General features: G+C 41.4%; 1 protein-coding gene across 1 annotated transcript in view; it reads right to left on the bottom strand.

Moving 5' to 3' along the window:
* Positions 1–25956, bottom strand: part of FAM13A (family with sequence similarity 13 member A) — a 131886-nt gene that overhangs the window by 30904 nt on the left and 75026 nt on the right. Inside the window, exons 7-12 of the mRNA XM_086464422.1 lie at positions 19457–19498; positions 9896–9940; positions 8105–8284; positions 5025–5211; positions 2045–2121; positions 1286–1328 (exon numbers count right to left, since the gene is read on the bottom strand). Of these exons, the coding sequence (XP_086320548.1) occupies positions 1286–1328; positions 2045–2121; positions 5025–5211; positions 8105–8284; positions 9896–9940; positions 19457–19498 (574 nt within the window). The remainder of the gene's footprint in view (positions 1–1285; positions 1329–2044; positions 2122–5024; positions 5212–8104; positions 8285–9895; positions 9941–19456; positions 19499–25956) is intronic.

The raw sequence follows: 25956 nt of genomic DNA, 5'->3' as shown, positions 1-25956 counted from the left end.
AGATCATGATTTCACCTTCCAATATATCTCCCCCAGACCAATTTAAAAGCTTGATGGGAATATTGTGTGGCATGGCGGTGACAGCGCCTTCTCCACATGCAAGCCGGTAAGTGAGGAACAAAGTGTTGCAAAATCCATGCTCCGGAAAACAGAACAGCTCACGAGCAAGTGCAGGATCATTGGGGATTACTGACCCTCTGGGAGCAAAGTAGGAGAGCCATCTAAGCCCAGTCAGAGCAGTGATCAAAGGCAGCACTGAACACCCCTTGCAGAGGTTCCATGTTTCAGTGTCCCATGAACTTCAACCACAACACAGCTGGTCAGAGCCCAGCTGTTAGCAAATAATCTCTTTTACCTTTCCCGCTAGATGGAAATAATACCTACCAGAAATGCAGTCTTTCAAAGACAGTAAATGCATAGTGACTTTTATTTCTAAAAAAACACAAGGGAAGACTAGTTTAAAAATACTGTCAGCCCTCAGTTAACTCCAGATGGCCAGAGAAATCAGCTGGTTTACTGTGCTACTCTAAAATGGGTGCACAACTGAGGGAGAGGTGCCTCAGACAACTCTCCCTAGTATTCTAAATGCTTGGCTGCCTAGCAGTGTTTCAAGCAAACCCGAATGGACCGGTGACTGCACACACCTAACTCAACCCCAATCTTTGCTTTGCTGAACAGTTAGATGAAAAACACCACAAAGCGAAACAGGAGGTGGGTGTTGAGCAGAAACGAAAAGTTGGGGAAAAAAATATTGCTGTCAGTGTCACATCTCCTCTCCTGACATCCATCCCAAACACCAATGCTTAGAGAGAAGCAGGAGATGATCCTGTTTTCTAAGACAAATAGATCACAGACACCTATGTTGAAAGGCAACAGGTCACACTGGAAAATGACAAATGAAAGACCAAATGATTTTAGAGAAATCAAGAGAGACAAGTTAATCTCACTCTGCTGGGAGATAACCAATCACACACCGTATTTGCAATGATTAATAAGGGAACTTGGCATCACTTAAACCAAAGTGCTGACTTCAGTGACGCTTCCCTTTTTGGCAAGGAGGGATTGAAGGGACTGAAGCAGATGCTGTCAGACTCCTCAGTGGTTGAGAGGCTCCCTAAGTTATGTAAATAAAAAGCAGAGGGAAGGGAAAGAAAAAGCAAATGCTAATTCCATTTCTCTGGGAGAAACAAAATTTCACAGAACTGTGTGACTAACTACTTGTTTCTACTCAATAAAAAGCCCATTTAGAGACCACAAAACTGAAACGCAAAAAAAAAATACCAACCTGAGCGTCTCTGAAAAAAACCTCATCGTTTTCACTTTCTTTGCTACAACAAAAACAAAAACAAACCAACATATTACAAATACAAAACCAGACCTGTCATGTAACAAAAAACAAGCAGGACTTCCGCACACACAGGCTTTTAGGTTCATGCTACTGCTGCACGCTTACTAATTCATTCATTAAATGAAGGGACACTCTGGGCTGCAGCACTTCAGGCTGCTAAACTACGTATTTTTGCTTCCTCTCAGGAGCTATTTGTGAAAAATATGGTGTCATTTAATGCCAGTGCCCTTAATCCAAACCAGTACAACACTCCCAACAAACATAACTGTGTAGAGAAACTGTCATCACAGGCAAGAAGAATGGGGCTGTACAGATCTCACAGAAGAGCGAAGCACAAAGAAGAGGGCTAGATTCCCAGTGCAGAGGCCAGGTGAGACAGGCCCTGCAATCCCCTGTGTGGAGCGTGCTGGTTCAGGTGCTTCACAGATGACTTCTTTTCAAGTCTGGACCATCGGCATCTTCAGTGCCATTCCTAACAGGCTGGGAGAAGAGCCTTGGTGGCGTATGCTGCTGAGCAAAGCCCACACAACATACACAGCGCCTCCATACAGTTCTACTTTGAAGCCAACATGGTGGGTAATGCTGTTCTGCAGCATATCTAAATATCACCCTCATAGTCTGTGGTGGAAGATCTCTTAGGCTGTACTACAACCACAGGGAAAATAAAACATACATATATTTTTTAAAAAAAGTCACCTTTCTTCAGATAAAATTTCCATGTCATCAGGTCCTGTTCTGTCTATAGGCCTGGATGAGCTAAAGCTTTCCATACTCTGTAATACAGTAAATGTTAAAGCAGTAAGATATGTAAGAGAAACAGATGCAAGCTGCAGGCTGCTAAACAAATCAGATATAGAAATATCCAACAGGACTTCTAAAACAACACAACAATCAGACTACTGCTGCTGCTCGTTTATACAAAACAAAACCCACACACTTTATTGCCCGTACCCTGCAAAAAAACCAACTGCTCACTGCTTTGTCTCTTTCATCAGACGACCTCAAAATGTCTAAGAGAATAATGATGCACGGTACCCCGCCAGTTCCCATTTTACAGACTGACAGACTGGCTGAGGTTGAGAGCAATTCTGTGCTGTGTGGAAGTCCTGTAAGAGCAGGTACCAAAATCCACAGCATCTTCGCAGCAGGACTCCTTATGGTCATCTTGGAAAATACTCCCTTTCTCAGCCAAACCCTTCCCTAGTTTCTTCTTAAATGGGCAGAAGAATGCAAAGAGACTGCCATAGGCACAGAGGTAACGTTAAGTTGCGCTAACATGAACGCAGGGCAAGAAATTCAACTGATTATGACTACTTGTTCTGAAATTTGTCTTGGCTACCATTAGGAACATTAACACTGTTGTACTCTAAGAGATTGAGAAAGTACTGTGAAGACAAGCTGTGTTGCCACTTCAGGCACACTTCCAGGAGGTTTCCTATCCTGGTTTTTGGGCAAGCCCTTCTTAAACAGGAGGAAGTCAGTTAGTAGAATAGAGTGTGGTTCCTGCCCTGGCCCTGGGAACTGCATGCACAGTCTTCTTGGGGCAGTCACAGCCCTCTCTCACCTGCTATGCCTCCAACCCTGTAAGGTGACACAGCTCAGTCATTCCAGCCTTGCTTAATGTGATTTTTCAAGTCCTACTGGTAACTGGCTACCATGTCTCCAAAACGCAGTTACAAGCTTTTAATGCTTTGTGGTTGGTTTGCTCGGGTGAGTAAGTGGAACTGACAGTTTTTCCACCGCTGACTTACACTTTTGAGTCATATGCAATTAGACAGCTAAGAGGAAAGCTTCCACACACTGTCCTACATACTCTTTCAGGCTCAGAAAATGGTGGCTAAGAAGATACAACACCACAAACTTGTTTACATGACAAAGGCCTATTAGTAAATGCTAAGGTGCAGGTAATGTCCTTCAATACTCCAAGCAGGTAGTCTAATTTGGGTTATTATTTGAAGTATAAAGATGTAACCAAAAGAAAGCTAAATCACCACACATCCTTGCTGGCAGTCTCTGAAACGCAAGTATGAAATAAGCGCACTCATGAAAACTTAAAAAGCAGCCTTTGCTCTTCAAGAAGAGCAGCACTGTGCTTTCTGCAAGCTATTTGACAATCCCACTGCGACATTTCCTTTTAGCAAAGCAAGTGACAACCATGCTGATGGTCATCTTGGTCAAACTGCTTTTTGTGCAAGGTTAGTCAACCTTTTATGTTCCTTTCAGCCTTTGCCCCTCAAGAGATCCAAAAATAAGGGGCAGGGCAAAGTCCAGTGGACACAGGCAAGTCTGAGAACATTTCTTCTAGGCATGTTTTAAGACTTCACGATGTTTTTCAGTTCCACAGCGAAAGTGGACACTTCTGTCAGTCTTTCCCAAATCCTGACCCAAATTCTCATTTACATTTAAACTGCTTTATGCTCCACAGGTACAGAGAAGAGGTGCAGAAAAGAGTGTAAGCACTTGACCTTTGCCTATCTTAAAGTCCACTGCTACAAGCAAGACACAAGTGAGAGTGTATCTATGTCACCATGCTCTTTCCTGAAGTATCATATGAGTAGGTTACTCATATTGAGCACTAAATCTAAGCACAGCCTACAATTTTTGGCATCTTGCCTTCTTTTTATCACAAAAAGAAGCCAAATCTGCCTCTCTAAAATCTCTGCACAGAGTAAGAGCATCAGATCATTGCAATTTTGTGACCTAAACAAAGTGAGTCCCAACACAATGTCACATTAAGAAGGAACTCGCTCACAGCAGGCTCAAACTTAACCAAGTACAACCTAAGAAAATGTCCTATAGCTTGAAGGACAGTTTTTTCACACAGCTTTCATTGTTACTAATAACGGTATAATGCATGCCTGGTGCCAGCCACTGGGATGCATAACACTTCTGCCACTGTAAGCAGACCCTGCGTTGAAGCACAATACAGTTTCTCAACTGCTGACACTATAATCAGTGTCTGGTTTGGTTGAGAGGGAAGGAGGGTGCATTCATTTTATTCTGCAGCTTGTAAAAGCTGGCAAACTGTCTTCTACTGTGAAGGTCACACAAGAACACTCTGGGCAAATTCTACAGTACTGCAGATTTTTAGAACATTATATCAGTGTCATTCACCTCCTCAGTAAAAGGTAGCTAGAGGGATCGTCTTTTGGACCAACACACTTCAATGCGTTTTGCAAACTGCAAACACTACAGTAATACACAGACTTTAGGGAGATGGCATAAAACACCTTTGTCATCTCATTATCAAGAAGTCTCTTGTGATCTGTGGTTTCAGAACTTAGCAGGAATATAAAAATAAACTTGACAAACACGTGAACCTAGATCTGAGGTTCCAACCTTCTTGCAAGACTTTTGAAAGACTGGAAAAAAAGACTTACTTCCTTTTCCTCTTTCCAAAATTCTTCGCTGAATTCAGAAGAACAAAGCAAAAAGTTGTGGAAAGAGAAAATGACTGTAGATGGAGTAAGAGGATCATGTCAGAAATACGGCTTCTCAGTTGCTTCATCACAATGGTTACAAGTGCGGGATCCGGTGATCCCTATAGCCCAAAAACCACTTACGCTTGTACTGTAGACAAAAATGGCTACCCAGGGGAACCAGATGTGCACTGAAATAAAAAAGACTCTTTCCCACCCTAGTACTATGTGTCAAATAGTACAGCATGCCAGCTTACCACAGGACTGTCCTGGTTGTCTTTAAGCTCTGAAAGCCTGGTGCTAGACTTCTGCCGTTTTGGTTTATTCCTTTCACTAAGATATCCAGAGCTGTTGTCTTGCAATTTTTCTACTTCTTGAGCAGCTAGAATACAGTCTTCAAGATTGCTGAATCCAGACGGAATGTTTTCTTTGTTGATGACTTCCCTAAAAAGAAAAAGGACATTACAACAGGAGGTTGTTTAAAACATGCTCTGGCTACATTTATGGTAGCAATAGAGAAATGCATCACGCTGACTGGTGAGTTCCAGCAGCATTTTCTATGCCCTACGAAACCAGTATCTCTGGTTCTTCCTACTGCAGCAAACACAACTGTGCAATGCTAAATCCCATTAAGAAGTGAAAGCCAGATGTATATACCTCAGGTGAGAAAGCCATAAGGATCAACATTTGGGACTTGATTCACTTCCCACTAAAGCCAACGCAGAGAAGCCCATTGACTTCACATGGAAGCTAGAGTAGCTCCTGGCTGTCTGTGGTATTTTTATAGAGGATATGCAGCATATTTTCCTTTGAGACACATGCTTCTAATTTAGACAAGTGATTCACAGCTAAGGTCCAAGGATCTCCTTTGGTGCATGACACTGCATAATCAGCCCTCTTACTCATATTCTCAAATGCAAGAGCAGGACTGTGGTGCTTTAGCCAAATGATCGATTCCTATTTGGGAATTACACAGAAGAGAAAAGGGCATGCATCTCTGCAACGGCAACACAACTGCTGACAGAGGACTGTTCTATGTTGGGAAGAGAACGGGTCAGCTAGCTTAAGTCATCACAGGATGGGTGTCTCTGGGCTAGCAGGGTTTGTGCATGTTTTCCAGAAGCCTGGCACATGGCTTGTCTTGCCCTGCACATTTAGCCTGCTGGATCCTTCAGCACGCAGTTTTCCCTTCACCACCTGTTTAGTAGTCTTCCCTCTACTTTATGCAGTAATGAAGATGCACATACATAACACATCACTACACTATGGCAACAGGAGAAACACAATGCATCTCATTCTTCACCACTGTACCCTGCCGGAGGCTAAAGGCAGGCTGCTTATACTTGACATTGAAACTGGAAAGTTTGCTAACTGTTGTATGTGCGGCTGCCTTATATAGTGCACTGGTGCTGCTGTACAACTCCAAAGCCTGCTTTCACAAACAGCAGGAGAATTTATCTAGGCTCGCTCTGGTGTGACAAGAAACCAGTCAGTTACTCTGCAGTATCTGGACAGTACCAGCACGACAAAGTATTCAGATCAAAAACAAAACCAGAAAGTTTCAGTGATTTTTCTAGATCACAAATCTCTAGGTTTTGATGGTGAAAGAGAGATACAAAGAGGTATTACAAATCTGTGATTAAACTTCTAAGATAACACATTTGCCTTTGTGAAGTTTTTAAAACCCCTTGAGCAGACCAATGACATACATAGCCTGTAGATCGTGTAGTCTGCAAAGCCTGGGAGTTCACCTATCTGTTTTTGTGATAAACACTCTTACTATGTGAAGACCCATCTTGTGACATTACAAATCCTCTTGTGATCCATCACAAGGCAAGGAGATAAAGTCACTGACAATCAAAACAATGACAACAGAAAGAAGTTCTGAAAGAAATTCCTGGTTTTGAGAATTCACCCAAAGGAGTTCCAGCAATCTGACCTAATGGAACCAGGGAAAACAATTTGAACCCTAGCCAGCGTTGAAAACTTCCGATGTGCTTTAAATCTTTGGCTCCAGCTTTACAGACCAAACCTGAACAACTGTGTCAACTGTGTCTAAAGGCAGCTCTGCAATGCAATGTTGAAAAAAACCCTGCAGTACTATATGCTTCCAAACACGTACGCTAGCCAGTCTCTGACCTACTTACCTGAGAAGCCTGTCAGCAGGGCTACTAAACAAGAAAAACTACTTCAGCTGCTACCAGATACTTTGGTGACCTGAAAGTGCTAATTTCCCAGTCCACCTTCACAGCATATTTTCATTCACTATAGAAATGGCTTTTTATTTTGTAACTATGGATTTTTTTTACAACAGTAGCATTGATACATTTTGGGAAATAGTATGGCTGCAATATTAACATGAGGTACTGACGGTTATGCACCTATATGAAAGTGGCTTCATACAGGAAGGTGCAGATCCAATAGGATTTGGGGAATTCAGCACCCAGGAAAAAAAGGCAAGAGACTAAACATTTATTTTGGAATCTATCTTGCAATCCTAGCAATCCAATACTGCAGTCAAGTATACACATTCTTTACAAGAACTAGTGCTGTGTTAAAGCTACACATATGTGTAAGCACTGATCAGACCATGGCCTTCCAATGTCTGTAGTTACAGTTCCTCAAAGATAGCTATGCCCTGTGCAAGTGTTTGGTAAGGCTGTGGTGGTAATACATTTGTACCACACAATATATGCCACAAGTAGAGGAGTATGAAAGGAAAAACACGTATTATTTTTACTTTGACAGACATTTAATGAAATTCACCACTAAATCATGTTTAAACTTTGTGTAACAGGGTGGATAAAAATTCTTAAATTCTGATTAATCAAAAGAAAGATTTTTCTATCTCAGACAAACTCCAAAGTGTCCTCAATAAACCCAAACATAAGCTGTGCCTCCTCACACAAAAGGGGAACTTGATCTCCTTTTTGAAGGCATTCTGAATTTAGAAAAGCATCTAAACCAAATGTTTTTGATCTAAAGAAAGTTACAGGAAATAGGGTCAACTGCTTGTGAATTTCCACTAAAGCAACAAATACTGTAATGAAACAATCCCAAATACTGTAATTAGAAACTCTACTATATGGTGTAAAAAAAAAAAAATAATTCTTATCATGCTTGGCCCCTCTCCATGATCTCTACTAAACTCTACATTTCCCAGCTCTAACTGATGCAATGGAGCTCTGCACAGGCATTGCAGTCTGCTCTGCACTTTCAACTCAGGTCAAGGGCCAGTGCATTTCACAACAGAACAAAGCATTGCCTTGATAAGAGGACATCACTAGGGTACACTTAATCAAATATACTTTCCAAAACAAAGAAATCAGGCTCATACATGTCTCTGTTTCTCCGGGCTTCCTCCTGCTCTTTGTCATGTCGCCTCCTCTGCCTGGCAGACACATTAGAAGAGGCTGAAGATGTTCCCGATTCAGAGTCCTCTGAACTCTGGCCGCCTGAGCCATGAACATCAAAGAGATGCTGCTCCACGGCTGAGCGGATTGTCTTCTCTAAATACCTGTCAAGCCGAAAAATAAGGTCAATTGAGCTCAAAGACTTTGTGGAGCTCCCTCTCTGCAACAATAAATAAAGCAAGGGTATCCGAGGGTTATGTTTTATTATGGCAAGGCAGTATAAAATGTCCTAGGGCTGTGACATCTGCAAAGAGCTAACCCAAAATTTTCAGATACCCTGATGTTCAGATCGCTCAGAAGAGCTGAGTCTTCTCAATTCATCTTGCTCTTTTTCATTTCTAGGAATGACTGAACTTTCAGTAAAACAGCTAATTTTACTTAGTGCAACTATAGACACTGGTACCTAACTTCCACCCTCCACTTTAATAACACTTGCCCTGACAAAATTTTATTTGATACCTAGCCATGCTGACACCAGTCAAGTCCCTTGGGCAATCCAAGCTCAGTAAGGCAATGGATCATCTGCAAGAAGGTGATTCACTGCTGTCTCACAGAGGGATGACAACACGCAAACACTACCTCACTAGGAACTCCTCATATGCTTAACCTGGTGACCAAGCACAGATTTAGTTCTGAGTTCATGCTGTTTTCTCACTGTTCTTGTGCCATGAACGCACCTACAGCCACCCCTGACTTACTTTGGTGTGAGATCACCGTCACATCTACTGGCAGTAAAAGGGCTTTCACACAAGCCACAGCAAGGGAGCCCCTACAGTTGCATCAGTTAAAGATGTGAGACTACTTCAACTTTCGACACAACCAAATCTCCTTCATTTTGGTACTGACACTTACTTGTAATACTTCCTTCCCTAATCAGAGTAAGTTTTTATGGGCAAAATCTATTTCCCCCCCCCCAAAAAGATCATTTGGAAACACATTTTTGTACATCCCTGCCTCACCCCTTGCAATTGTTTCTTGCAATGCTTTAAATAGTCTTCTGAAGAATGAGTTTTTCAAACACGCCTGTCCGAAGTCCATATACAGTTTCTAGTGCTTTTTCCATCATTAAAAAAAGTTATTTGCAGGATTTGCTGGTTAATTTTCGACTGAGTAAATCTAAGTATGGGAACCTGTACCTGGGCTGACTTCTCCAGAGAATTTACAAAAGTTGTTGCTAAGCTGCTATAGTTGTAAGTCTGCTGAGACCACAGTTCCTGAAAAAGCCAAAAGATCTTAGCAACGCCAAATAAACACATGGTTTAACTAGGCAAGTAGGTCCATGTTTTATGTAGTGACAACAATCCGTCCTGCAAACCCACCAGTCATTGGGAATTTCCAGCCCCGGCAAGGGATCCAACTCATTAGCTTTGCTGTTCCCAGTGATGGGAGCGGGGTTAAGCCCCGTCCTCTGCTGGGATGCAACCGGGCACAAACAAGAGCGAGAGGATGACACAGTGTGAATGGTGTCTCTAAATACACAAGTTCTGCCTACCCAAAACATTGCAGGCACAGTGCGAAGAAAGAACCAAGGGTTTGAGAATTTTTCAGAAGGAAGTGATTTATTATCATTGCAGATGCTTTGGTTTGGGAAATACTGTCTTTTTTTGTTTGTGTAAGATCAACCCTTAAAGAGAAATCAAAGAATAACCAGCAATACTTTAAAAAGCTCCAATGTACAAAAAAGGTAGCTACAAAATTATAAAACAGACACTTACTCTCCTGTAGCAGGAATGTTACTACTGACTTGTGATACGTGGGCACTGTGTAAAAGGAAAAAAAAAAAAAAAAAAAAAGAGAAAGTTAGATCTAATTATCACAACACGGTCTTAAAAACCCTTGTTCTTTGCAACGTTAAGATTTAAAGGTCTGAGCTGACTCAACAACAATTGCATGTGCATGTGCACAAGTTTTCCTCTTAAAGAATTTTCATTCCCACAGTGATGTGGGCACATTTTGACAATGTCAATATCCTCAATAATTAATTTCCCCTGACATTCCCTTTCAGTAGGCCAAAGTCTAACAGAAAGTATTTCAACCTCAGCACATTGCGGATTTGCTTTCTTCTGAGCTTTCTGCTGCTGCAGGTTGTTTTAGCCTCATCACAAAAGTCCTTGCCTTTTGAGGCCGACTTGAAAACGTACACACTGTGAAAGGGGACTTAATAGTTAAGAATCTTTAAATATTAATGGAGGACAAAGGCAAAATACAGGCTTTACACAGTTCTCCTGCTGCCGCTCTCTGATATTCATGTTCTTTGCTTCACATTTTTAAAAATAAAATGTATGCTCTCTTCTTTCTCTTTCCCCTCAGTCTGTTTTCAGGCTCAGGAAGAGCTGATGTGACTGTAAGGTGTCATTACATGCTGTTTAAAGCCCTTCTGAACAAGCTGATGTGCCACCTCGCAGAGCTGTCACTGCTTTCCTCCCTCTGCCAAGCTGAGCCCCATCCTGCCCCCTCCTCCCCCATGCTGACTTAGCTTTGCAGATAAGGTGATGCTTTTTGCATATTCATCCCTCCTGTGATTTTCATTAAGTCAAGTAAGTTACAGGCTTAGGGGTTTCATTTCGATTTATCCTCGTATCAGCAGAGGAATTAGCAATACGACTGGCTTATATACCCAAATAAAATGGCACTGTGTGGCCAGGGTGTACCAGGCTGGATGCAAGATGTGCTTCCTGCCACGACAGCCACTCAGTGCTTTCTGTCTTTACCAGTTTCTCCCAAACTGTTTCAATACAGAAGAACTATCAACAGCTGACTTCCCTTCACTAACCAAAGGTTTCCTCTGCTGCTTCCCTCAAGTATTTCGCACTTCACTGTGCAGATCTAGAGCCAGCTAAGAAGCTGCAGCACTCTCAGATGATAACCGCTCTGTGGCTTTCCTGGATTTGAGTGTCACTTGCAGCGGAAGGCAGGCGACAAAAGGTGAGAAGGGTAAACGAGGGGTCACTGCACCCAGTTCAACAAAACAGCCTAACTCCTGTGGTGAAGTACAAACTCCACAAACACCCAGCTGCAAAATCAGACTCGCAATACGCTTCAACTTCCTTCGGCCAAGCCAGTGCATTCGCCTCTGTGTGGTAAAGCAGTGTGCCCTAACCACACGCATATCCCTTCCAGTCCTAGCTTTGCTCAGTGATCATCTCCAGCCCAGGCACAGGTCCCTGGTGTGGTGGCACAGCATGAAAGCAGCCATGGATTTGCCAGTATATCCCACATTACCCACAGAGCACCCTAGCAGCTGTGTCATTCAGATGATTTCACAAACACAAGACATACAGACAAGTATTACGATACTTCTTATTTGGGACATGCAATCTGCATATAGGAACAAAAATAATTTGCAAGATCCCTCTCTTCCCACATGTCAGATCTTGACTATTAACTACTGGATGGCTTTGCAATTTAAAGTGCACTTTTCAAGCAACCTACTTGCTTTCCTGTTCACTTACATAAACTATTTGGCCTCTTCCCAGCCTGAAACTGTTTTTCAAGACCCGGCCTCCCATGGGAGATGGATTAACAAATAACATGCTAGTGTGGTAGGCTAAACCACATTATAAGATACAATTAACGTGCTGGCTACTGCTCCTACGTGTGTGGGAGTAAGTTAATATTGTATCAACTTTCTATAATATTTAGATGAAATCCATACTGAGTGGGGGTGTCTTTCATATCACACCTTTCTTCTCTGTTTTCATGTCACGAAAGTGGTAGTGGAGGGTGAGACAGTATTGTTTGAATTCTAGTTTTTCAAAAACATACCTAAGATGTAGGCGTATCTACCCATCAGACAAGACAGAAGATCTCAGGAAACAGCTCTTCCCTCTACTTCCAACAGGATTAATACTGTGCAAAAACACAAATTCCTGTTTCACATCAACTTAATGAAAGGCTAGAATACCGTATGCGAGTAAAACTTCATGCCATTAACTGTCTGCAGTGATCAAGGCCAACAGTCAGTATCTGCAAACCACTCACATCATTACTGAAAACACACCAGCTTCTTTACACAAAAAGTAGTAAAAAGAAGCAACAAAAGATAAAGCTGCAGAAATATCCAAGTAAAATGCCAAAAATTTTCATAACACCCCAATGCATTCTGTAGTTGTCTAATTCTCAGTTAACTGTGTGTTTTAGTAACACCAATTCAGTCTTGAGACCATTAACCTTGCTAATTCATAATGATGCATATCTGTGTAACAATTACCTTGTGGTATCTAGAAAAACCCTATTCAGACAACTTAGATTCTGTTGGAGAGACAGCAATATGGTGATTTTCAAACTACCGACAAAGAACAAGGAAATATGTACACAGCTACATGCCAGCTGAGTAGATGACTACAAAATGAAGCTCTGACATTCTGATTTTATTATATTTCCCTTCTAAATAGTACTTCCTTGTATACTGAATATAACTTTATTCTTAGCCCTGTGATATTTTGATGCTCTTTTATTAGAACCCTCTCAATAAGACAGAGATTTTAAATCAATTTTTCCAGATACACTAAGTTTCTTTTAATTCCACAATTGGTAACTCCTTGCTATTTCATTTTGAAGCTTAATTTAAATGCATTGCTAAATCACTTGATCTACCCTGCACCAACATTTTTTACATTGAGGAAGTTAACATCGAAAACAAATGGTGGAGTGGGGAAGAGTTACACGGTGACTTTAGAATTCGAGCCTGCCCAGGGACAGAGCAGGAGCGTGTTAGCAACATGTGATGCACATTGCTAACACAGGGAAAGGCACAGCCCTGTAAGGATTTCACAGTTCAGAAGAGCAACCAGATGGGCGGGGTGTATCCTGCGGGGTTTTCCACTTCTTGGGTGGCAAAAGTCGCTCTGCTGTTGCGTTTACGCTTCGCAGAGCTGGCGAGACGAGCCATGCCCAGAAGAGCCCTCTTGGCATGCCTCAGAAGGGCTGCTTTGCTCTGTAAATCATCAGGATAACAGGAACTCATGTTCTGCTTCGGTTAATTATTTTCTCCTCACGTCTGCTCCATTTCATTGATACATATGGTCAATTATCTCCACAGCTAGATTATCTTTATTACATTATGCAGCTTCTGCAGAGCATGCTGAGCAACAGTGACTTTTGATAGAAATTAAAGTTCTCCTCAGGTGACAGAAAGCAGTACGAGAGTTTCCCAGTGCTGGGACTTTTACTTTCAGCCAGCTAGAAACCTGCATCAAGGCTGTTTTAAGCACTATAAACTCTTGACCTGTCTGCTTATGACCCTCATGCTTTTCCTTTTGTGAAGTCTGACCTCTAGCACTTCCCAGTATTGTCCAACTTGTTTACCAAGTCCTTTGCTCACTTTCAGCTCTGGATAATGTCTTGCTTCACATGTAAGGTAAACTCTTACTGCATGGCCTCTTCTCCCATTGTGTTTCAACCTGAAGCATGGGAAGGTAGTATTTTCCATCACCTTTAAGCACATTAAATCTTCCCTGCCCCTCCCTAACTAGTACTCTCTAGGTTTAAAAGATATGCACCAGAGTGAGAATTATCTCATGCAATACCTGCACCCTGTTTGGTCTGCACTGGGCATCTTGTGACAGCAGGCAAAAAACTGAGTTGGATATCAAACACCCTCCCCTGTTTTTTTAATTCAAGGCATTATTAAGCAAAATGTCTTAGCACTCAGGTATTAAAAGAGCAAAGTAAAAACACTGACCAGAGCAAACTGACTTACTGGCACAGTATTTTCCCAGATTAGGTTTTCATTTATGAAGTCAATGAATTAATTCCTGACCATACTTAATGGCCTAAATCATAAGCTATACTTGCAATCTGGAATTAAGGCCACTCATTGCTGAGATTTATTTACAATCCATCTGCTTTATTCAGGAAGTAAAGCCATTTTTTTTTCCTGTTTTTGTTTTATAAAAGCCAAGCACAACAGTAAGAAAGCCTCAATAAAGGCAAAAACTTTATATCATTTTGCCATTCCAGCAAAGTAGAGGATGTTCCAATGGCTTTGACATTTCAGACGGGAAATTTCTGAAGTCCTCCTGAACATATTATTTCAACCTGTGACCTAAGAAATTCCTTTTTCATACGTATTTATATAGTCTAAACACTGTTCGCTCTCCACAACTGTCCCACACCGCAACATGCAATACTGCAGACTCACATGGGATCTATTTTAAGACAACTACTTAATTTGACACACATTCCCCAAAGAGAAGGACTGTGTATGCATATAATACATGAAAATCGTGAGTTTAAAGAGATGTGCTCTTAGTTACTGGGATGTCCTGTCACACAGAGGACACACTTTCAGTGTTTTCTCAGCACCTTCACATTTCCACAAGCTCAGATCCAATTATCCTTCCTTTAAACGTGGTACATTATATTTGACACTAGCTTTTTACTATGCAGAAAACCAACCCCATTGAAAGCGACTGTCTTGTTTTCTTCAGGATTCCTGCTGGTTTTCACTTGTACTGGGATCACCCTGTATGATGGGTGCACACTGACACCTACTGCTTGGAGCAGAGACAACCCTGAAGGGGATTCATACACACCACCTGATTTAGCTCAGCGAATTTGGACAGCTGTGTTTGTGCAGGTTCCTCTATAGAGAAGGAAAATACTCCTCAGGGGGCCTCAGACCTGCACAGTAGCTGGACACTGGGAGCACGGACACCCAGCAGCCTGATGTTTATTTTCAGCCAGTGCTGATGTGATGCAGGACATTAATGTTCATCACACAACGTAATAATGATTTGTAAAAGGGCCTAGCACTTCTGTGGGCCTCAGGAGCTCTTATGGCATGTCTCACCGAGGAAAAAGCATCCATTGGGAAAGGTGGACAAGCAACTTTCTGAGCAGGTGTAAAATGTAGAACAAGATTTTTCAGTTTCTTCAGAAAATTGACCTGAGATCAAACAGAGTAAAACATTTTACCTAATATACTACTGGCTAAGAATACTTGACTTGCATTATATAAAAAGAGTTGTGTCAAACAACAACTGTTAAAAGGAGAAACAGTCAGCTGTACTGAATACTGCCAACAGGATATTAGTACTTCAAGGAAAAGAAGTACTAAAGCAGGTGAAACTGTCCAACGCCTTGCCCTGCACTCATGGGTATCTAATGCAATTTTTGGCATATGCTCGTGTCAGCTCTCATCCCGATTTCAGTTTAATGCCTTGCATGTTAACAAGGAAGCTCCACACTACAAAGCTTTTGTTTTTTTCCCCTGTAATATCACTCTGGCTTATCTCACAATGTACTCATCAGGAAACTCCTCTGAAACCATCTACGTGACTAATGTCAAATCTAAAGCATATATGCCAGCACAAATCCTGTCTGCAGAGTCCCCGTCTTCTAAAAACTCATTGCACATGTTAAGTAGAAGTGTGATTACAGGGAATTAACATTGCCAGATGCTGCTTCATTACCTGAAACTGCACAGTTTCTCAGTACGGATTACTCAGTACAGCTGGCATTCAGTGTCTTATTACAAAATTATACAAGGAGCAGCACTACACACATTTTTTAACAATTTCAACTCCCTTTACCACAAGGTTTCATTACAAAAGGTTTTGGAACATAAATGCCCTTCAGGCACGACTCCCTGGAACAATCAATCACCCAGCAAGGTCTTGCTCTTCTTCTAACAGTACAGAAATCTCCTTGCCTGTATTGAGCCCAGCTGAGTCAACAAATTGTCATACCGAGGAGTACAGAGAGGGAGAAGACAACCATGGTCAGCAGCAGGTGAATGGATTCAAATCCCAGATCTCACGAACTGGTTAAACCCACCTCACCCTTGCAATGCCCAGCAAAAGAGGGCTCCGGCTACAAAATTTCCAATTTTCTGCCCAAATTTATTCATAGCCTGTTTGCACACATCTTCTCTTGCATCAGTATTGTTACTTAACATAAACAATCTTTCCTCTCTGTCTAAAACCCAGAGGGAATGTGTGTACTCTGGTTCATTTTTTATGGTAAACAAACCTTCCCTGTTCTTTTCTCCAGCTTGTAACAGGGTCTGCCTGCTTCTTTAATCGTCTTCACAAATCTAATGCCATTGGAACACGAGCTATTGAAACTGTATGTGGCCTCATCTGACTCTTGTACAAGGACAACCATACTTCCTCCAAGAATACTGAAAATACTTCACTTTATATACCCATTGGCATGTGATTACTTTAACCTATTTTCATCCCGTGACTCCTTTCCATCCCTTCACGATCACGTATGTCCACGTCCTTTTCTTCCCTGGCACTTCCAAGTGTGAGGTACTCCCCTTTCTTGTAATGAATTTTCATTGTTAGTCCTGAGATGTATGACTATTACACATGTTATTATTTTTCATCCTGCATCTTCTGTTTCATGGTTATCTATAACTATCTCTATCTCAATCACCCTATATTGTATCTCACTGTCATGTATTTTCTCCCAGAGGACACCCCCATCCCATTCACTCCTATATTTCTGCACTAAGTCCAATTCATGAGCATGATTCTATTTTATTATGTCAGTGGCTATTAAAGAAAAGAAAGTCCATGATACTTAAGGAGCTCCATTAGCAATCTCCTTCCCCTCCTACCAGCAGTATCTATAGTTATCACCCCCTCCCTACCCATCTTTAAGCTCTAGTACTAATGCTGATTTTCTCCATACAGATGGCATGATATAAAGCATTTTGCTGACATCAGACAAGATTAGGTGTGCTCTTTTTCTTCCTCTCTCTGGAAAGTCTTATAAAAATTAATGTGGTTGTACTAGTATCACTTCTCTTGACAAACCTATATCGCATTTTGCCTCATTTAGCACCTATTCTTGCACCATAAATGGCTACTTATTACCTTACAGCAGTGATGATTAATTCTATACTTGGTCATGACTTTCCCAATGTCTAAAGGAAAAAAACCTAAGCAAATCCACAACCCTAAATCAGTGTCATTTTAAGAAATAGTGTATTGGTGGCATTCTGACAGTTCTGACTTCAAGTTAACATCTCGAGCATTTGCTTTGTCATTAAATGTAACGTCTGGGGAAACCTCTCCATTGCTAGCTGACATGGTACAGCACTAAAGAATCAAGTCACTGCTTTGATCCTATCAAAACTGGTTTACAAAGAGACACAAAGCTCCTTCAGTCTGGCAAAAGCCAAGTATTATGCAGTGTTTGGAAGCCGAAGAGCTCTTGTTCCCATTTAATTCACTTGTTGCATAATTATCTGTATGGAACTACTGTATAAATGCAGCATCGACTGCTCTGTACATACACATTCATGATTCACTTGAAGCATTACTTGAACAGCATTTCAAACTATGTAAGCATAGCTGGTAGCAATACAAAAAGATTCGACCATCAGATAGCTAAAGCAGAGAGTCTCCCCTTCCTTTTCCATGGCGTGAAATGCAATTCCTACATATGCCATGCACAGTTCTAGGGCAACAATTAGAACATTCAAAGCCGCACAGAAAAAACTGGCCACCCACTCAAGTTCTCAGTTGTTGAAGCACCATGAATTGCCCAGCCAGCACCAGCTCTCCTGCCAAATTAACCGCACTTGGCAACTGACCTCAGGAGTACACATTTGTGAAGTGTGATAAACAGCAGCAACACTTACAAGCTGTTAGCTTTATTTACAAGTAATTGTGTCTCAGCAATGTTACAAAAGAGGCAAGCTTGGCATGAAGCCTTATGTCGCAAGGTGCACTGCTCCTTCTCTGCTCCTACTAACCATTTCTTCAATTTCCATCTATGTGTTTATTCCTGACTGTTCCCTTCCTATTTGTAAGATATATTCCCACAGAAAGGCATTCCTTGACTCCAATGGACACACTCACTCTCTGTGCCCCATCCTAATATGCCCACATCTTTATTTAAAATTTCCAAGCTGGCTCCCTCCTCCTGAGAAAGACACCAGTTTCTTCAGGTCCACTCCTTGTTCCCCACCTCCTTGGCAATCCTGACAAGGTCAACTGAAGAGACTCCCCTTCCTGGATCATTTTTCCATGACCCAGGAAATGGCTTGGAAGGACAGTTTTAAGCAGTAAAACAGATGGAAATGTAATGAAAGCCTACAATAATTTGAAGGTTACATTTAGCTAGAAAGAAAGAGGTGGACTATTTTAAATGGAAACACAGGATGAGGATTTAAACTGTGGAAAAGTTGTGACAGAAGAATGTATGCAGTTACAAAATAATCTCCTAAAGGAAAAGGCAGAACCTCCTTGTTTTTGAAGCACAGATTAGGCAACATCTGCACAAACACACTGCAGGGAATGATGGTGCATCAACAGCAAGGCAGACAAGACCACGCAACCAGGCTAGTCCATGAACAGTTCACTGACTCACATTTCCGCACCATTTTAATGGTAGTCTCCATATTAAGAGTATGCATGAAATGCACACTTTCTGTAGTTTATGTTAGAAAAATTCTCTAAGAAAAAAAACAAGCTACAAAGATAAATAGGAATATATGCAAAAGAATTAACAAATTTAAGACATCGCTGTAAGAATTCCAAATATCATTGCTCTCAAACAGCACCACAGGGATTTCTTTTTATTTGTTTAAACTCCACAGAGATCAAAGAACCCAATTATAATATCTGGCCCTTCCTCCTCTGCAGCCCTTCACTGTTAATTGCTCTGGCTCCTGTTCTTCCACTAAGTATAAATGAAAGCACTGGAATTGAGCCTGCTACTGAAGCAAGCAGAGCAAACTTTCACTGATGTCAACAGAATTAGGGCACTTTTACAAGTATTGACTTTGCCCTCCAGTTGGCAAAACAAGAAACACAATTTGTTCAAATGCAGTGCGAGCGCCATTCCCTCCAGGCAGGCATGCTGGGGACCCAGGCACTCTCCTGCTTTTCTGGGCTGCAGCAGAGGAGCAGTTGTTGTATGGGCTGCTGACTCACCATCTGGTTCCTGGTTTCTTTCTGAACAGCGCACACTGCCAGTTCCTCAAAGCTTGTGGCAAAAACCTCTCCTGTGCCTGCACATTATAAGCTACTCCTAGCAAGCATCTAAGCTACATAATGAACTGAAGAAAAGAGGAAACAAATGTCCATCTTCTAATTAAGAATTTACAGGACTGGCATTAAACCCTGAGCCCTGTCTCTAAATACAAAAAAATTGCAACAGAGTTTGTATCTCCAAAGACTTATTCATACCACTAGCTGAGCAATAATTACAAACTTAACATTAATCTTCAGTTTGATTACAGTCTGTTCAGCATTTAATTCCAATAATGAGTCAATCCCACACAGAAAAATAAATTAAAACAATTAAGTAAATACCTCACATAGAAGGGTGACATAGGCCGCTCATCTTCTTGGGAGCTAAAAACAAAACATATTTTTTAAAGTTAGTATGCAGCTCTGTCTTGTATTTGCAGTTCAAGATACTCACTTTTAAAAAGCAGAGATAACAAAAGTGAAACAGTACACCTGTTACAGAGGTAACACTTATGTCTACTTTGTTCTCTGGTTGTACTCATGGAAGAAAGCTTTAAGTTACATTCCTTAAATCCTGAGAAGCCAATTCATTTCTCAGTGTCCACAAATGTGGTGTAACAGATCTCCTGCTACATGGCCAGGAGTCACTCCGGCTCTGCAGCAGTGCAAGGACTATTCCCATAGCAACAGTAAACAGCAAAACCACCAGAGCCTTTTGCCGTCTGCTGTTCCAGAATTAAACAACCTGCCTATTAAAGCAAAATTTGAGGAAAAAAACCAAATGACATCTTGAGACATCAAAGAAATGGCCACAGGTTCATGCATGAGGCTAGGAATTTCCCAGTTCTACCATTCCTGTGGAAAGCTGATTTGACTATGCTGAAACCTCCCTAGGCATGGGATCAGGGGTTGCCATCGGCTGGCATGGAGCTCCCCTGACAAAATAGTGTTTCAGTGGTCAACTGACCTGGCCCAAACATAACTACCTGGTGTGTGGCCAACCAGTTCCCTGATCAAGCTCATCATGCCTGTGCTGGCACAAGGGTAAGAATGAGCTGCTAGGGTACTGAAGCTTAAAGGTGTAGTGGACTGATGGTTTAAGTCAATTTAAGACCGTGCTGCCAGAAGAAGGGGTTCAAATGAATTTCAGCTAGTCAGTCCAACCAGATAAATGGTTGGCATTGCAGGGCATTTAAGGCTTGTAACTCTCCAGAGCAGGACATGCACCTTCCTCCAAGCACGCAGGAAATGCCATCAAGGTCGATGTGTCCCCAAAGGACTTGTAATTGGGTCTGCTGAAGAGCACAGGAAGTTCGGCATAAAGACAGAAAAGATGGGAAACTGCATAAATCACTTTAAACAAAAGCAGAAAGGATAACATCCCACAGGCGCTGGAAACCAAGCCCTTCCCTACTTCCCTGCTGTTTCAGCAGCCTTCAACTGAGCCAGCACTCAGCAATTTGCCACAGGTACTCAGCCACATGTCCTGGAGCACTGCCGTGCTGTGAAGGCATCCATCGCTTCTCAGCTCATTGCGAGAATGAGAGTATGGGAGAACGCTCTGGGTGAGGCGAGGTGAGCTCAGCTTCAAACTCAAGTCACCTGGGGGCTTTGATCACCCCAACACCCCAACCAACCTCAACAGGGATCTGAAGTAGATCAAGCTTGAACAATTTTTGAAAAGCCAGCCTGAGTCCATTAATCTCTTGAATTCTGAAGGATTTTATTTATTGGTTTATAAAAGCTTCTCTCATCAGAGAATAAAGGGGAAAGGAATGTCTCTGTGGGTCTTGTAGCTAGGAGATCAAATACGTACAGGTACCTTTTGCAGCTTCCATTGGAGCCAGCAGGAAGCTCCCTCAGCAAGACCAGCTGAAACTGGCCTGCAGCCAGGTAAGCACCCTGCTCTCACACTGTATATAGCCAGAGGCAGATTTCACCACAGCTCATTCTGAACCCAGCTAGATCCACAAATACGAACACTAAATTCATCCAGGGGGGCAAGACCATGAGGGAGGAAGCAGGATGCAAGGGAGCTGGAAAGGCCAGGAAGGCAGACAGATGAGCAAGCCAGTGCACCAGAAAAATATCACAGGGGTTTAATTCTGCACCATTTTGACACACACCCCCCTACAGTATGCAGAGATTCATAAAGAGGCAACTACAGACATCTACAGAAAAGACCTTCCAGCACATTGCGCAGGAAGCCCAAAATACTGATTCAAGGGTAACACCAAACACCATGGACCGAAGGAAGAGTAGCTGCTTCTGAAAGCAGCGTGGTCTGCCAAAACTCGCATTGCCTCTGTAACGCAACAGTGTCCGGGCAGTTTTCAGCAGCTCCCCAAGAAAGCTGAGAGCACAGCTGCTACTGGAAACTTTGCTGCCACTTCCACAAGCCCGTCTTCAGCAGCTTGAGCAAGCGGCCCTCCTCCAAGACCCAGCCAGCACATGGAGCAGTCCAGAGCAGGCTGACAGCACCTCCATGCACTGGTAACACAGGTGCCTGCATGTGAACTGAGGCAAATATCACCTGAAGGGTCTCTGCAAGACACTACTATGGCTTTGAGACTGCTTAGAAAAAGCAGAGGGAAACATGGAAGTGCTCATCATTGCCCTTCCCGTAAGACGATCTGCAACAAAGGCACGGGTAAGAACCTCTGCCAGGTACAGGCTCCCTCCCCTGACAGCATACACAGTTTCTCAGCTTGCATGTGTAAGTTATCTCTTCATTCAGCACTTATGGAATATATTTTTTTCTTTAAAAAAAGTGTAAAGAAGCTACTTTAAACTCACAAAGCCGCTGGTAAAGTTTTTTGCTACATTCAGTTCATTACATTAATGGCTGTACTTGTAATCTCAGGGCACACAAGACCCAGCGGCAAACACAAAACATAAAAATGTTTTCTTATGTAGAGAAAAGTTCACAGTGCTATCAAGATTTCTGTGCATCAATGCAACTTCAAACACCACCACCAAATGCTGCTTTGTATACAAGTGGCAGTCGTCAAAGCAGCACCAAACATACCTTCTTTTCCATCATAAAAACCCATCCTCATCTCAGAGTTTGTAATTAACTTCCAAGTCACAGTAGCACAACGATAGTGAAAGAATCCAAATAACTTTCTTATATTCATATTCCCACTAACTGCTTTGACATGGAAAAGTAGTATTCAGCAGGGACTCTGAAACCTCTTGCATTTCCTTCCTTTTCTTTCACAGCAAGTACAACTGCTGCCTCACAAGTTCAAGCAAATTTTGTATCTGTACAAAAACCCCATTATCCACTCATACAAAGTAACTGAGGAGAAACAGGTATATCAGTAGCTGCATCTGGGATGAAGAGTTCCAAGCTAACTATTATGAAATCTAGACTTTTGAGAAAACCATAAAAAAAAGATGTCTTGCATAGGAGTAAAGCACATTATCCATTTCCCCCCTAAATCATTAAAAACAACGTATCCCAAACATCTTTCCCTAACTTGACACACCTTAGTCAACTCATCTGTGCAAGCTGGAAGACAAGAGCTGAGTAAATTACAAACAGATTTAAACAATCTATTCCATATAATTTACAATCTCTCAAATCAGATGTGAGGCCACCAAATCCTACTGCAATCACTTAGTGCACAAGGATTCTGTTTTGATTAAAATACTTTATGAAATAATGAATTATTCATGTTGTAAGATAATAAACTGATGTGCTTATATTATACACACAAGCTCAGATTAGTTTAACGAAAGAAATGAAAATTGCGTGTGAGAGGTTTTAAACCTGCATATACCTAATCACATGGTTTGGGATAGAAGAGACAGGCAAGCAAGTAAAAGTGTACAAGATATGAATCATAAATGATCATCACTTGATATTACACGATAAACAGACTAGAAATTGGTTTAAAATCTTCCAAGCAGGACTCTTCGTCACCATCACGCACACTATGCCATTTAAAAAACAACTGCTTACTTCTTTTTAAAACTCCTTGTACTGAAGGGTTTAATTGTATTGCTAGGAAGCCCTTTCTACTATGTATCCTTTCAAAAGAAAATGCTAGAAGTCATTAAGGTACGTTTATCACTTAACTGTACTGTACTTGGGCTGCATAATTCTTCTTTGGTTAAAGGGATACACAACTACTCCAGAAAGAAGGGAAAGCTTAATACCTGGCACAGCGACCTGACAAATCAAGTCAGCCGTCCACAGCACAGAGCAGACAAGTCATTCTGGTATGCATCTCTTACACGATGCCCAGCAAAGAATTTATCCATTAGACAAGCAGGTTTAGTAGTAAATTAGGTGTCTGGTGGGGTTTTTTTTTGTGGTGGTGGTGTTTTTTTGTTGTTTGGTTTGGGGTTTTTTTTTGTTTGTTTTGTTTTTTTAATACCCCCAAAGTTTTGTCCAGCTTTACAAATGCTTTATGGCCAGAAGACACTGAAGGGATGAAATAGCTTTTTTAAAAACCCCATTTATTTATTTAACTATCACTGGCCAAGCAGGTGAGTACAAAATACAGCAGTCTCTTTCTTCTCAGACATATACATAGCTCCCCATAGCCAAGGGATTAAACAGAAATGCTCTTTCATGCAATATTTAGGAGAGCAATTTCTCACACTCCTAAAGGACACCTAAATATCTGATCACTTCCTTCTTGCTAAAAACCAAAACAAATACCAGCCAAACTGAAAAAACTTGTTCTCCTTATTTTACAGTTAAAGAAATAACATGTTATGCCTGTGACCTCCCCTGTGCTAACAAAAAAGCCTGTCAGACTGGAAGGAATGCCAGTGTGGCCCACCAGTTAGTTCAGCACATCTTACGATTTTCAGGCACGTGTATTTCACAGCATTTATGCAACGCATCCTTTCTGTCTCTAAAAGAAGGAAATGGGAAAGCTTGGGTGAAGTCTAACTGTCAAACAATAAATTTCCATCACAGAACCACAGCTGCCTTTTTTTGCCTCCCCCTTTTGCAACAAGAATGTTGCAGGCAACCATTCACCCATCGCATTCTTGAATATGCTGTGATGGTTTCCCCCGCTTTTTTTCTTCTGACGTCTCATCTTGGCCTTCAGAAGAATAAGGGAGCTGCTGAGCCTGTTCCAGAGCTGAAGCTGTTAAACATCCATTTAGATGGAGAGTTCCCAGTTTATGTACATGCATATGGGATACCCTGTCCCAGCCCCCTCACAGCCTGAGCTCTCAACCCCAGGTCAGAGGGCGGCTCAGGGCCCTTCCCCCTTGTTATATTTGCACTTAATTATTAGCAGTTCTTCAGTACTGGCTTGCTGGCAGTGGAACCTCCATTGTAAAGCTACTGCTGCTCTCCTACTGCAAACTCTTCTCAAAAGTTAAATGGGACATTTAGTTGATTAAATGAAAAAAATACAGGTTTGGGGGTTTTTTGTGGGTTTTTGTCATCGTCGTTTTGTTTGTTTGGGGTTTTTTGGTGTTTGGTTTTTTTTGGTTTGATTTTTTGTTTTTCGGGTTTTTTTACAATCATGAAAATGTACTTTGACTCAAGTGTCAACATTTTGAATCAGAGATGAAGGGCCTAGACACTCGCGGGGTCGTGCTGCTCAGCCAAGGCCATGTTTTCCTAATGCCTTGCCATAGGCTCTATTTGTTCTGACCTCAAAAGTTAGATAAAGAAATGGCTCACTTTCCATTCCACCACAGATATTCTGGACATCAAAATAAATTATTTTTTAGTGAGGATACTTTTTTCAGGCAATGAGACAGTGCTTCTAATTTTAATGCAATCAAACAAAAAGGCATTGAAAATTCAGTGGTATCAAATAACTAATGACATCAAAAGTTAATGCAGCTTTTGGGAGGAGGAGAAGGAAGGCTAAGCTTGGGTGACTTGTTAAGACTTCAAAGTCATCTCCCTCTTGTTTTCTTCTCACCATTTAGAACCACTGTGCCACCTTGGATTAACAGACAATGCCATTTTTGCAGTTGCAGAGGATTTTAACAATACTGTTTGCTTACTTATTCTAACATTCACCATTGACACTAAAAACAGCTTCAAGGAAGTCTTAATTTTGAGGCCACTGTAGTGCTTTTTGCTGAATCTCTTGTCTTATTCACAAATTTTTCAGTATTTCTTCCCGCCACCCCCAAATTATTTCCTGATAAAAGTTATTTCAAGCTTGCGAGATTGAAAATGCTTCTGAAAATGTACTGCATACTTATTTTCTCAATAGAGTGATTTACTCATAGTTTGTGCTTCACAGCAGTGGTAAAAGGTAATGTTTTTCTAAATGAGAAATAGCAGACAATATAAGCTTCTTCCTTCAAATAAAGCCTTCAAAATAAATTTCTTCAAGTATTGAGGTATGTTATGCAAAAGAATAATACCATCCTTGATGCAAGAGTAACCATAAATTTAATCTAACATGATAACACTGTGGCGATACAATGGTCATCATTAAAAGTCAGCACTTACCATCAATTGTTGAGCAATGCCACCCTTGCTCTATACCCTTAATCAACGGGGGTGGGAGGAGGAATGCACTATATAGTAACTGTTTAAGAAAACAAATGCTTAACAGCTATTTCTCTGTGAGGGTTACTTCCATGCAAACATTTGCATTTTTCTTGAAGAGTAACTTTTATAGTCAAAACAATAACACATCAGTTCAGATATTTATCTCCAGTCTTAACAACAGTTACACTTACACCTAACCATGTTTACCACTGAAACCAAGTAAAGCTCATGCTTAAAAGTACCTGCCTAAGCTACTCCCCAAATGAGCCACATGTAAAAATACCAGGCAGACAACCCATCTTCTTGATTCTGAACTTGTATACTCCTCAAAACATCTCCAATAACTTAGGCG

The sequence above is a fragment of the Leptosomus discolor genome, chromosome 4, assembly GCF_034619465.1.
Source record: "Leptosomus discolor isolate bLepDis1 chromosome 4, bLepDis1.hap2, whole genome shotgun sequence".
NCBI classification, from domain to species: domain Eukaryota; kingdom Metazoa; phylum Chordata; class Aves; order Leptosomiformes; family Leptosomidae; genus Leptosomus; species Leptosomus discolor.
This window is presented reverse-complemented; position numbering and strand designations above follow the sequence as displayed.